Genomic DNA, 14,433 nt, shown 5'->3' with positions numbered 1-14,433 from the left:
ATCGGGAATATGTTTCCTGCCTCTAGTGTGTCCAAACCCTTAATATTCTTATATGTTTCAATGAGATACCCTGTCATCCTTCTAAACTCCAGAGTGTAGGCGGGTGGGCAGCGTGACTCACGTCGTAGCGGCCTCTGCAGTCCGTCTGTCGTTTTTTTTTTTTTTTGTCGCGTTTGTATGTAGTTTTTTGTTTTTTTTTTAAACTGGGTATGTGTGTGTGTGTGGGGGGCGGGGGGGGTGTGGGGGGGGGGGGGGGGGGAAACTTTTAAAAATCTGTCCCCTGCATGGAGAACCCAACCTTTTCTCTGTCGGGTCTCCGTTGTCGTTGGGGCCTAGCACCGTGGAGCGGCCTCCAACCGGAACGACCTGGGGCTCCAGTCGCGGAGCTGCGGACTTACCCACCATCGCGGAGCTGGCCGAGTTCGGAGCGGGAGGAGCGGTGGTGGCGCGCTGCTGCGTCCCGACCCAGGAGATTCGGGTGCTCCAGCCGCCGGCCCGGTGGACGGTGACACCGGGAGCCCGCGGGTCCCTGCAGGGAGACCGCTTTTCGGGGCTTCCGCAATGGCGACTTCTCCCGCCCGAGTTGCGGGGTTGAGGATGACCTGGAGCGGGGCCTTACATCATCGCCCGGCGCGGCTTTAAATGGCCGCGGGACTTGTTAGCGCACGCCGGGGGCTCCAATACCAAGACCCGGAGTGCGGCCTTGCATCACCCGGCGCGGGTTTATAATTGCCGCGGGACTTATTTACCATCGCCCGCCAGGGGCTTTGACTCTGACATCAGGAGGAGAATGAGGAGTGCAGGGGAGAGATGAGGGATAAGACTTTGCTTTCCATCACAGTGAGGAGGAGATTCACTGTGATGGATGTTCGTGTAAATTGTTTTGTGTCTTGGTTCTTCTTCTTGTTTGTATGACTGCAGAAACCGAATTTCGTTTGAACCTCTGGGTTCAAATGACAACAAATAAATTGTATTGTATTGTATTGTACAAGCCGTTTTAATGCAATGTTTTAATGCAATAACGTTTTAGTGCAATGTAAAGCCAATGAAGTCCGTGAAGGACAGTCCGAGGGTCTCCAATGAGGTAGATAGTAGTTCAGGACCGCTCTCTGGTTGTGGTAGGATGGTTCAGTTGCCTGATAACAGCTGGGAAGAAACTGTCCCTGAATCTGGAGGTGTGCGTTTTCACACTTCTGTATCTTTTACCCGATGGGAGAGGGGAGAAGAGGGAGTGGCCAGGGTGTGACTGGTCCTTGATTATGCTGCTGGCCTTGCCGAGGCAGCGTGAGGTATAAATGGAGCCAATGGAGGGGAGGTTTGTTTGTGTGATGGTCTGGGCTGCGTCCACAATTCTTTCCAATTTCTTGCGGTCTTGGATGGAGCTTTTCCCAAACTCGAGCCCACGAGGCAACAACCTCACAGCAGCAACAATGACTTTTGTGTCAGAGGACTAAACGTCCATGTATATCTAACATATAATGCCTGAATAAAGAAACCCTTTATTAGACAATAGACATTAGACAATAGGTGCAGGAGTAGGCCATTCGGCCCTTCGAGCCAGCACCGCCATTCAATGGCTGATCATCCCCAATCAGTTCCTGCCTTCTCCCCGTATCCCCTGACTCCGCTATCTTTAAGAGCCCTATCTAGCTCTCTCTTGAAAGTATCCAGAGAACCTGCCTCCACCGCCCTCTGAGGCAGTGAATTCCACAGACTCACCACTGTCTGTGAGAAAAAGTGTTTCCTCGTCTCCGTTCTAAATGGCTTATCCCTTATTCTTAAACTGTGTGGCCCCTGGTTCTGTACTCCCTCAACATCGGGAACATGTTTCCGGCCTCTGGCGTGTCCAAGCCCTTAACAATCTTTATTGTTGTATCAAAGTAAATACAGATGCTGCAGATGCTGGAAAAATCGAAGGTAGACAAAAATGCTGGAGAAACTCAGCGGGTGAGGCAGCATCTATGGAGAGAAGGAATAGGTCACGCTTCGGGTCGAGACCCTTCTTCAGACTGAAGAAGCATCACCTATTCCTTCGCTCCATAGATGCTGCCTCACCCGCTGAGTTTCTCCAGCATTTTTGTCTACTTTTAAGTAAATACTCGAATCGCTGAGTTGTGGAAGGCCGTGGATTACATGCCGGTAACATCAATTGGTATTTATGGCCACTGATGGTTAGCATTGAAATGTTAAGGGCCAACAGATCTGTGTGTGTGTTCTGTATTACTCTACGATTATGATTCTATTAGGGGGTGATAAAGTAAGTGGTGGAACGTGTTGTTTATGGATGAAAATGCCAGAGAAATCTGAAGTCTGCAAGACAAGGAGGATAGCGATGGACTTCAGGAAGTGAAGCGGTACACATACACTAGTTTGTATCGACGGTGCCGAAGTAGATAGTTAAAAGGTTTACATTGCTTGGAGTCAATATTACCAACAACTTCTGGAGCTAGATAGGGCACTTAAAGGTAGCGGAGTCAGGGGATATGCGAGAAGGCAGGAACGGGGTACTGATTGGGGATGATCACATTGATGATTGGGGATGATAACATTGTCAATAGACAATAGACAATAGGTGCAGGAGAAGGCTATTCGGCCCTTCGAGCCAGCACCGCCATTCAATGTGATCATGGCTGATCATCTCCAATCAGTACCCCATTCCTGCCTTCTCCCCATATCCCCTGACTCCGCTATTTTTAAGAGCTCTATCTAGCTCTCTCTTGAAAGCATTGAATGGCAGTGCTGGCTCGAAGGGCTGAATGGGCTACTCCTGCACCTATTGACTATTGTCACCAATATTGAAGCAACGACCAATAAAGCCCACTAACTTCCTTAGAAGGCTTTAGGAAGTTCAGCACATCCCCTACAACTCTCACCAACTTCTACAGATGCTCCACAGAAAGCATTTTATCGAGATGCGCCACAGCTTGGTTTGGGAACAGCTCCATTCAAGACCGCAAGAAATTGGAAAGAATTGTGGGCACAGCCCAGACCGTCACACAAACCAACCTCCCTTCTATTGAAGGTACACAAAATTGCTGGAGAAACTCAGCGGGTGCAGCAGCATCTATGGAGCGAAGAAAATAGGCTGACAAATAAATTGGATAGTTATATGGACAGGAAAGGTATGGAGGGTTATGGTCTGAGCGCAGGTATATGGGACTAGGGGAGAATACGTGTTCGGCACGGACTAGACGGGTCGAGACGGCCTGTTTCCGTGCTGTAATTGTTATATGGTTATATGGTTTCGGGCCAAAACCCTTCTTCAGACTGATGGGGGTGGGGGTGGAGGAGGACGGAAAAAGGGAGGAAAAGTCCCTTCAATTGACTCCATTTATACCTCACGCTGCCTCGGCAAGGCCAGCAGCATCATCAAGGACCAGTCGCACCCCGGCCACTCCCTCTTCTCCCCTCACCCATCGGGTAAAAGATACAGAAATGTGAAAACAGATTCAGGGACAGTTTCTTCCCGGCTGTTATCAGGCAACTGAACCATCCTACCATAACCAGAGAGCGGTCCTGAACTACTATCTACCTCATTGGAGACCCTCGGACTATCCTTCACGGACTTCACTGGCTTTACATTGCATTAAAACGTTATTGCATTAAAACATTGTATTAAAACGGCTTAAACACTGTGGAGTTTAGAAGGATGAGAGGGATCTCATTGAAACATATAGGATTGTTAAGGGTTTGGGCACACTAGAGGCAGGAAACATGTTCCCCATGTTGGGGGAGTCCAGAACCAGGGGCCACAGTTTAAGAATAAGGAGTAAGCCATTTAGAAAGGAGACGAGGAAACACTTTTTCTCACAGAGAGTTGTGAGTCTGTGGAATTCGCTGCCTCAGAGGGCAGTGGAGGCGGGTTCTCTGGATGCTTTCAAGAGAGAGCTAGATAGGGCTCTTAAAGATAGCGGAGTCAGAGAATATGGGGAGAAGGCAGGAACGGGGTACTGATTGGGGATGATCAGCCATGATCACATTGAATGGCAGTGCTGGCTCGAAGGGCCGAATGGCCTACTCCTGCACCTATTGTCTATTGTTATTCCCTTATCATGTATCTGTACACGGGACATGTAAATATCACGAGTGTAATCATGTATCGGCTTTCTGCTGACTGGTTAGCAGGCACCAAAAAACTTTTCTCTGTAAACCAAACTAAAAATTATAGAGCAGAACAAGGAAAAAAAAGAAACTCAACAGGTGATGGAGATGAGAAATAAAATGAGATAATGCAGGAGACATTCAGCAGGTTGGGCAGCATCTGTGGAAAGAAAAACAGAGGTTGAATTCCCTGTCCTACTTTCCCGAGTTACTCACGAACTCTCCCGAGTTTTCCCCTTGAATCGAACATGGGGAATGTCGGGTAATGTCGGTAGCGAGTCCGTAGGAGTCCGTAGATGTTTCGTAGCTTCGTAACGCCAGCCGTAGGAACTCGTGGCATCAGCTAAGTCGGGACGTATTTTCAACATGTTGAAAAATGTCCACGAGTAAAAAAATTAGCCCCGCGTACCTACGAACGGCTATTGCCGTAATTCTCTGAGTTCGAATCAAGGGGAAAACACGGGAGAGTTTGTGAGTAACTCGGGAACGTGGGACAGGGCCTTAAGTTGAGGAGCCTTCGTCGTGTAGAAAAATAGGGAATGGGATTAGGCAGAGTTTGTTGAATGCCGTCCAATTACAGTGTAAGGTCATCATCGATCAGGCCACATGTCAATTATTTACAGATGAATGATTTTTCTATTCCAATTGTTAGATGTCATGCCACAAAATACCAAATGTTCATATGAGCAGAAATATGATACCTGGAGTCAGTGCATGTTTTGAAAGTACGGTGTTTTTTGATAAAGTACAACTGTGCATTTGTACCTAAATTCTAGGATAGACCCGAGAATGGACTTCCATAGTGGATTTCTCCTTTAACCACATCTCCATCAGGATGTACAGCCACCAAAAATGTTGCAGACGGCCTGGGTGGCCAAGCCAATGGATATTTGTGAGGTGGAAATTGATAGATTCTTGATTAGTACGGATGTCAAGGGTGATGGGGAGAAGGCAGTGATTAAATAGCGGAGTAGGCCGAATGGCCTAACTCTGCACCTATCACATATGAACCTACACCACATGCATACCCTGTAACATCACCTAATTCATGACCTCTGCCGAGTTTGCCCTTGACTCATACTCGCAACATGGTCGTCACGAGGTCGTAGGAGGACGTAGGTAGGTCGTAGGTAGGTCGTGATGCTAGTCATAGGCACTCGTGGCATCACGTAGGTCAGGGCGTTTTTTCTAGCCTGATGAAAAATGTCCACGGGTAAAAAAGGTCGTGAATTAGGTCGTGAAAGTGGGACAGGCCCTTTAATGATCTTAATGACACATATTAGTAAATCAATGAGCCTTACATCTGTGGTAGGTAAATGAATGGAGAGGATGTAGTGGCAGCAAACATGGTGAATAAACAGTTGCTCTATTCAGACCTTACATGGTTGTTTGTTCCTCTCTAACATATTGTCATTGCTGCTGCTGCTGCTGCTGCTGCTGAGCGAGGGTGTTGCCTTGAGCTCAGCTACCTGTACACTGATGATCTCCAGGTAAGATCTGCTGAAGTACTAGGTCACTCCCCTTAGCCCATGACGTCACGTGACTGTCCTCATACCTACTGACGAGGGTTCGACCCGTGGTCTGACCATCAGCTGACGCCACAAGGATTATGAGGGATAAGAGGGCGGTGGAGGCAGGATACTTTCAAGAGAGAGCTAGATAGGGCTCTTAAAGATAGCGGGGTCAGGGGTTATGGGGAGGGCAGGAACGGGGTACTGATTGGGGATGATCAGCCATGATCACATTGAATGGCGGTGCTGGCTCGAAGGGCCGAATGGCCTACTCCTGCACCTATTGTCTATTGTCGAAAATTATTTTATTTTGATAACATCAATCCATTCGGGGCAGTTTTTAAAAATCAAAGTGCTTGAGGTAAAAACTCACCAGAAGAAAGACTTTACTGTCAGGCTTGACTTTATGTTTCTCCATATATTTATTCAGGCTGCTGTTTGCATAACTGAACGCAAGAGGAAATCAAAATTAGACTTTCTCACCAATTTAATTCCAAACCGATAAGACAATATTACGTGCACACAATTTGCTACAGAATATACATTTAATTGTATGTTTTACAGTGTTTCTCCACACAGTGACATGACCAAAGTATGTGGGAGTGCACAGGACACACTAATGGACAGCCACACACCCTCAGCTGCCTAAGCTCACATTAGCCTGCCTTCCCCCAGTCAGTATATGGCCCGGGGGACCAAAGGACAGGAAGAGAAAACAAGATGATGCACAAATGTCTCTTATTTACTGTCATATTCAGTTAGCGTGCAGGTACAGCAGGCAGTGAAGAAAACAAATGGCATGTTGGCCTTCATAACACGAGGAGTTGAGTATAGGAGCAAAGAGGTCCTTCTGCAGTTGTACAGGGCCCTAGTGAGACCACACCTGGAGTATGGTGTGCAGTTTTGGTCTCCCAATTTGAGGAAGGACATTCTTGCTATTGAGGGAGTGCAGCGTAGGTTTACAAGGTTAACTCCCGGGATGGCGGGACTGTCATATGCTGAGAGAATGGAGCAGCTGGCCTTGTACACTCTGGAGTTTAGAAGGATGAGAGGTAATCTCATTGAAACATATAAGATTATTAAGGGTTTGGACACGCTAGAGGCAGGAAACATGATCCGGATGTTGGGGGGAGTCCAGAACCAGGGGCCACAGTTTAAGAATAAGGGGTAGAACGGAAGACGAGGAAACCTCTGTGGCAGGGAATTCCATAAATTCACAACTCCCTGGGTGAAAAAGGTTTTTTCTCACCTCAGTCTTAAATGACCTCCCCTTTATTCTAAGACTGTGACCCCTGGTTCTGGACTCGCCCAACATTGGGAACATTTTTCCTGCATCTAGCTTGTCCCGTCCTTTTATAATTTTATATGTTTCTATAAGAACCTCCCCCTCATCCTTCTAAACTCTAGTGAATACAAGCCTAGCCTTTTCAATCTTTCCTCATATGACAGGGATCAATCTCGTGAACCTACGCTGCACTGCCTCAATCACAAGGATGTCCTTCCTCGGTGAGCCAAAGGCCCTGTTTCTGCGCTGCATCTCTAAACTAAACTGCATGTTCCCGATGTTGGGGGAGTCCAGAACCAGGGGCCACAGTTTAAGAATAAGTGGTAAGCCATTTAGAACGGAGACGAGGAAACACTTTTTCTCACAGAGAGTGGTGAGTCTGTGGAATTCTCTGCCTTAGAGGGCGGTGGAGGCCAGTTCTCTGGATACTTTGAAGAGAGAGCTAGATAGGGCTCTTGAAGGTAGCGGAGTCAGGGGATATGGGGAGAAGGCAGGAACGGGGTACTGATTGTGGATGATCATCCATGATCACATTGAATGGCGGTGCTGGCTCGAAGGGCCAAATGGCCTACTCCTGCACCTATTGTCTATTGTCTCTTACTCCAATACAGAGACTCTAATCAAAGCAAATTACGACGACTGCAATATGAACAAAATTAGCAGAACATCCAGAAAGCAGATGTTGTTAAATAAGTTCCACCTGTGCAGCTGAGTAGACAAAGGAAAAGAGAATGTTTCTTTACAAAACATATTGTTCGGCATGATAGAGAAGTGTTCAATTCTGTATTCACTGCACTCTGTTGAGCTGTGCTCCGTTGAGGGCAAATTCCTTATAGCACTTGGTTGATTGATACAGCTTCGAAACGGCCCCTTCGGCCCAACGCCGACCATCAATCATCCGTTCACACTGATCCTATGTTATCCCACTTTCTCATCCACTCCCTACACACTAGGCAAAATGTACAGAGGTCAATTGACCTGCAAACCCGCACGTTCTCTGGGATGTGGGAAGAAACCGGAGGACCAGGAGGAAACCCACAATAGGGTGGATAGGGTGAGCTCTTTTAAATATCTGGGAGTCCACATCTCTGAGGATATGACATGGACATCACACACTGCAGCACTCGTGAGTAAGGCAAGGCAGCGCCTTTACCACCTCAGGCAATTGAGGAAATTCAGAGTGTCTCTGAGGATCTTCCAGTGCTTCTACTCGAAAGCTGTGGAAAGCATCTTGTCCGGAAATATTACCATCTGGTTTGTGAATTGCTCTGCCCAGGACAAGAAGGCTCTGCAGAGAGTAGTGCGTTCGGCCGAACGCACTATGGGAACTTCACTCGCCCCCTTGCAGGAACTATACATCAGGAGGTGCAGCTCCAGAGCCAATAAAATCATGGGAGACCCCTTCCACCCCTGCAACGGACTGTTCCAGCTGCTACGGTCAGGCAAACACCTCCGTTGCCATGCTGTGAGAACGGAGAGGTTGAGAAGGAGTTTCTTCCCGGAAGCCATTAGGACTGTAAACTCCAATCTCACCAGGGACTAACTTTACTGAACCACTCTAGTGCTTTTTTTTAAATTGCTCTTTTTTTCCTTTTTCATTCCTCCCACAATATGTAATATGTAAAAGAATATGTGATTCTGTTCCATTCTGTTTGTAGTTTGTTGTTTGTTTGTTTGTTTTTTTTGCACAAAGTCCGCGAGCATTGCCACTTTTCATTTCACTGCACATCTCGTATGTATATGTGATGAATAAACTTGACTTGACTTGACTTGACACGGTCGCAAGGAGAAGGTGCAAACAGCACACAGACAGCACCGGAGGTCAGGATCCAACATGGCTCTGTGAGTGAGTCTCTGTGCCTACAATCCAAATGATCATGTACAACACAAGAACAAAGTAAGAACGGCACGGTGGCACAGCGGTAGAGTTGCTGCCTCACAGCGTCAGAGACCCAGGTTCAATTTTGCCTACGGGAGATGTCTGTACGGAGGGAGACAAAAGTGCTGGAGAAACTCAGCGGGTGCAGCAGCATCTATGGAGCGAAGGAAATAGGCGACGTTTCGGGCCGAAACCCTTCGTCAGACTGATATAGGGTTGGGGGGGGGGGAGGGGGAGAAGAAAGGAAAAGGGAAGAGGAGGAGCCTGAGGGCTGAGGGACAGCTGAGAAGGGGAGGAGACAGCAAGGGCTACTGGATATTGGAGAATTCAATGTTTATGCCGCTAGGGTGCAGACTGCCCAAGCGGAGTTTGTCCCTTCTCCTTGTGACTGCGTGGGTTTTCTCCGGGCGCTCCGGTTTCCTCCCGCGCTCCAAAGACGTGAAGGTTTGTAGGTTGATTGGCTTAGGTAAAATTGGAAACTGTCCCTCGAGCATGTGGGATCGTGCTGGTGAACGGGGATCGTGGACTCGGTGGGGACGTAGGACCTGTTTCTTCACTGTGTCTCTAAACCACACAAAACTAAACTACAAACCCGTCCACACATTGAACAGCTGCCACCCCCCGCTGCTGGCCACTGTGGAGTTGGAAACATGGTGAGAATCTTTGCCCTCCACTGCCGTTCCCCCAGCTACAAATTACTGCCGACCCTGTGCAGAGAACCCGCTGTGAGGGGGAGTATTGATCGCTCCGTGTTGCCCTAATGCTACGCTCTCTTTCATCTTGCACCATCTGTGTGTTTAGTTTAGAGGTACAGAGATACAGTGCTGAAACACACCTTTCAATAGACAATAGGTGCAGGCGTAGGCCATTTGGCCCATCGAGCCAGCACCGTCATTCAATGTCATCATGGCTGATCATCCACAATCAGTGCCCCGTACCTGCCATCTCCCCATATCCCCTGACCCCGCTATTTTTAAGAGCCCTATCTAGCTCTCTCTTGAAAGCATCCGGAGAACATGCCTCCACCGCCCTCTGAGGCAGAGAATTCCACAGACTCACCACTCTCTGTGAGAAAAAGTGTTTCCTCGTTGGTTTTAAATGGCTTACTCTTTATTCTTAAACTGTGACCCCTGGTTCTGGACTCCCCCAACATCGGGAACGTGTTTCCTGCCTCTAGTGTGTCCAAGCCCTTAACAATCTTATATGCTTCAATGAGATACCCTCTCATCCTTCTAAACTCCAGAGTGTACAAGCCCAGCTGCTCCATTCTTCAGCATATGACCGTCCCGCCATCCCGGGAATTAACCTTGTAAACCTACGCTGCACTCCCTCAAAAAGCAAGAATGTCTTTCCTCAAATTAGGGGACCAAAACTGCACACAATACTCCACGTGTGGTCTCACTAGGGCCCTGTACAACTGCAGAAGGACCTCTTTGCTCCTATATTCGATTCCTCTTGTTATAAAGGCCAACATGCCATTCGCTTTCTTCACTGCCTGCTGTACCTGCATACTTTCAAAGACTGATGTACAAGGACCCCCAGATCTCATTGTACTTCCCCTTTTTCCAACTTGACACCATTTAGATAGTAATCTGCCTTCCTGTTTTTGCTACCAAAGTGGATAACCTCACATTTATCTGCCTTAAACTTCATCTGCCATGCATCTGCCCATTCCCCCAACATGTCCAAGTCACCCTGCATTCTCAAAGCATCCTCCTCACTGCCACCCAGCTTTGTGTCATCTGCAAATTTGAAAATTCGCAAAATGCGGGCAAGTGGGACTTGGGTAGCTGGGACATTGTTGGCCGGTGTTGGCGAGTCGGGCCGAAGGGCCTGTTTCCACACTGTATCACTCTATGACTCTACAAAAACCAACCAGAAAGAGCAACTGCGAACGTTCAGAACTTACGTTGTTCTCCTGAAGTCTTTCTGCAGGGTTGGATATTCAGGCATTTTGCGGATATCTTCCCAATCTTTATCTGGCAAAATAAAAACAGGTTTTGTGCAACATGTTACAATATCACACGCATATATCTATAATCTTAATGTTACAGCATTAAAAAATGGCACCATTGGCCTCTTCACTTCCTCTAATGTTTACAGATTCTGTGACAGTCCATGGCCAAGTCAATAATACTTTTGCTAAAGATAGACACAAAGTACCGGAGTAACTCAGCGGGACAGGCAGCCTCTCTGGAGAAAAAAAGATAGGCGATGTTTCGGGTCGAAACCCTTCATCAGATATACTTTTCTTATTCTTGATAAATGAAAGTAAGCATGCAGGCACAGCAGCCAGTGAAGAAAGCGAATGGCATATTGGCCTTCATGACAAGAGGAGTTGAGTATAGGAGCAAAGAGGTCCTTCTGCAGTTGTATAGGGCCCTGGTGAGACCACACCTGGAGTATCGTGTGCAGTTTTGGTCCCCTAATTTGAGGAAGGACATTCTTGCTATTGAGGGAGCCCAGCGTAGGTTTACAAGGTTAATTCCCTGGATGACGGGACTGTCATATGCTGAGAGAATGGAGCGGCTGGGCTTGTACACTCTGGAGTTTAGAAGGATGAGAGGGCATCTTATTGAAACATATAAGATTATTAAAGGTTTGGACACGCTAGGGGCAGAAAACATGTTACCAATGTTGGGGGAGTCCAGAACCAGGGGCCACAGTTTACGAATAAGGGTAAGCCATTTAGAACGGTGACGAGGAAACACTTTTCCACACAGAGAGTTGTGAGTCTGTGGAATTCTCTGCCTCGGACCACAGTGGGGGTAGGTTCTCTGGATGCTTTCAAGAGAGAGCTAGATAGGGCTCTTAAAGGTAGCGGAGTCAGGGGATATGGGGAGAAGGCAGGAACAGGGTATTGATTGGGGATGATCAGCCATGATCACATTGAATGGCGGTGCTGGCTCGAAGGGCTGAATGGCCTACTCCTGCACCTATTGACTATTGTCTATAATAAGTAAAACCACTTGAAAGAAATCATGGGGGTGGGGGGGGGGGGGGTGAGGAAGTGCAAAGTAATTCCTGCACTAATTCTCATTTTAGATTTTATTGAAGGACATGTGCGCCTGAGATGGCTGGCAGCTAGAACACTGATAAACTGTATCTCTTATCCTGGGCCCTGAGTTTATGGTGGCTCTAGATCTGCCACTCTGTGAGCAGGATTTAGCCCAGTAGACACAACTAGATTCTCACAGTCCATATGTCCATGTTGGTCCTTAGTGAATGGGATGCTGCAGTCATTTTAAAAGTGGCAATATGTAGCGCGGAACTGCAGATGCTGGTTTACACCGAAGATAAGACACAACATGCTGGAGTAACTCAGCGGGACGGGCAGCATCTCTGGAGAGAAGGAATGGGTGGAATTACGAGTCGAGACCCTTCTTCAGACTGAGAGTCCAGGGAGGGATATGGAAGGATGAGGTGTGAAAACGATAGATCAAAGCAGACAATGTTCACGGAAATGTAGAATGGTTCATTGTTGGCTGAGGAGATTCAAGATTCAAGAGAGTTTGTCATGTGTCCCTGATAGGACAATGAAATTCTTGCTTTGCTTCAGCACAACAGAACATAGTAGGCATGACTACAAAACAGATCAGTGTGTCCATATAGCATTATATAAATATATACACACATCAATAAATAAAGAGATAAGGTGCAAATAAACAGATAATGGGTTATTAATGTTCAAAGTTTTGTCTGAGCCAGGTTTAATAACCTGATGGCTGTGGGGAAGTAGCTATTCCTGAACCTGGTCGTTGCAGTCTTCAGGTTCCTGTACCTTCCACCTGAAGGTAGCAGGGAGATGAGTGTGTGGCCAGGATGGTGTGAGTCTTTGATGATACTGCCAGCCTTTTTGAGGCAGCGACTGCGATAGATCCCCTCGATGGAAGGAAGGTCAGAGCTGATGATGGACTGGGCAGTGTTTACTACTTTTTGTAGTCTTTTCCTCTCCAGAGAAGGTGACCACGAGGGATACAATCAGTAAAAGTAATCAGGAGGACAGTGAAACTAGTCGTAGAGCTGGGAGTGGAGTAGGGAAGGAGAGAGAGGGAAAGCAAGGATTACTTGAGGTTAGAGAAGTCAATGTTCATACCGCTGAGGTGTAACCTACACAAGCGAAATATAAGATGCTGTTCCTCCAATTTGCGTTGGGCCTCACTCTAACAATGGAGGAGGCACAGGACAGAAAGGTTTAGTGTTGGAATGAGAGGGGGAGGTGAAGTGTTTAGCAAATGGGAGATCTCACAGAGGCTGTCCTCGTGTTACTGGAATAAAAAGAACTCTAAAAAGACAAAGGTTCAAAGGTTCTTTATTAGTCACATACACCATAGGTGTAGTGAAATGCTTCTTGCCATTGCAGCACATAAAAAAAAGAATACAGACATATGTCACAGTCTGCCCTCTCCTCATTCTCATCCACTTCACCTCCCAGTACTTTTCCACCGGTCCCTCCTTCTCCTCACCTGCCTGCCTGCCACTCCCCTCTCATCAGCCTAACTCTCCTCACCTGTTGCACTCAGTTGCCTCTGATCACCTATTGCCCCGGTATATAGACTCTCCTCACCATTCACACAGTGCCAGATTGTTCTCAGCATTCATGCAAGACTCTCCAGCGATTTCCCGACTGACTACACGGATTCGAACCTGCCTGCCCCTGACCATTCCGTCCTGTCGTCTTCCCGGATATCACCTCAGCCTTCTGTCCCCGACCATGGCCTTCGTCCCGTACCTCCTGGTTTCTGTCTGCCTCTCTCCTGGGCTGTTTGGTGTATCCCTGCAACGGCTCCTCGACTTCCTGCCTGGCTTCGACTCTCCTTTCGTCTGTCCCTCGCTGGTTTGTTTGCATCGTGTGTTGGATCTCCTGGTTACCGGACCTTCGGCTACCGCGACTACATCTCCTGCCTGCCCCTCTTCGGAACCCTCGCTCAATCCTGAGCCTCTGTGTGAGTACGGTGTACCCATTCCTGTGTTACTACTCTGTGTTACAGTATCGTAATAAAGTTCATTACCAATTAGAGACCTGCCTGATTCTGTGCTGCTATTGGGTCCAAGCTATACCCGTTACAACATAACAATAATAAAGAAATTGAAACATAAAAAACATCCCCCCACAATGGTTCCCATTATGAGGGAAGGCACAAAGCCCAGTCCCCATCCCCATGTCCACCCATAGTCGGGCCTATTGAGGCCTCCACAGTCATCTTTACGGAGGCCCGATGTTCCAAGCAGTTCTCGCCGGATGATGGTGCTCCGGCGTCGGGAGAATCCTCACAGCGGCTTTGGAAACCTGGAACAGCCATACCCATACAGGACGGCGCCCCTCCTCCCCCCCGCTGGGTTACTCCAGACACAGAGTGCTGGAGTAACCCAGCGGTTCAGGCAGCATCTCTGGAGAACAAGATAAGTGACGTTTCAGGTCCTATCCATTTTCTCCAGAGATGCCGCCTGACGCGCTGCGTACTTTCAACACTTTGCGTCTTTTTTTGGTGAGCCAGCACCTGCGGTTCCTTGTGTCGCCATTCAAATAACAATAGTTTATTCACAACTAGCTTTTAATTCAGAGAAATGGAGAGCCCTTCATTAGGAGTTGGGACATTTTCAGCGTGTGACTAATAGTTCTTTTCACTTGCTGATAACGAGTCTGACAATGGGCC

At 47.7% G+C, this 14,433-nt stretch overlaps 1 protein-coding gene across 1 annotated transcript in view; it reads right to left on the bottom strand.

The window, feature by feature from the left end:
- Positions 1–14,433, bottom strand: part of cdk19 (cyclin-dependent kinase 19) — a gene marked incomplete at its 3' end in the record, with an annotated part of 215,960 nt that overhangs the window by 36,957 nt on the left and 164,570 nt on the right. The window contains exons 9-10 of the mRNA XM_055665333.1: positions 10,686–10,755; positions 5,986–6,058 (exon numbers count right to left, since the gene is read on the bottom strand). Of these exons, the coding sequence (XP_055521308.1) occupies positions 5,986–6,058; positions 10,686–10,755 (143 nt within the window). The remainder of the gene's footprint in view (positions 1–5,985; positions 6,059–10,685; positions 10,756–14,433) is intronic.

The sequence above is a fragment of the Leucoraja erinacea genome, unplaced genomic scaffold, assembly GCF_028641065.1.
Source record: "Leucoraja erinacea ecotype New England unplaced genomic scaffold, Leri_hhj_1 Leri_117S, whole genome shotgun sequence".
NCBI classification, from domain to species: domain Eukaryota; kingdom Metazoa; phylum Chordata; class Chondrichthyes; order Rajiformes; family Rajidae; genus Leucoraja; species Leucoraja erinaceus.
This window is presented reverse-complemented; position numbering and strand designations above follow the sequence as displayed.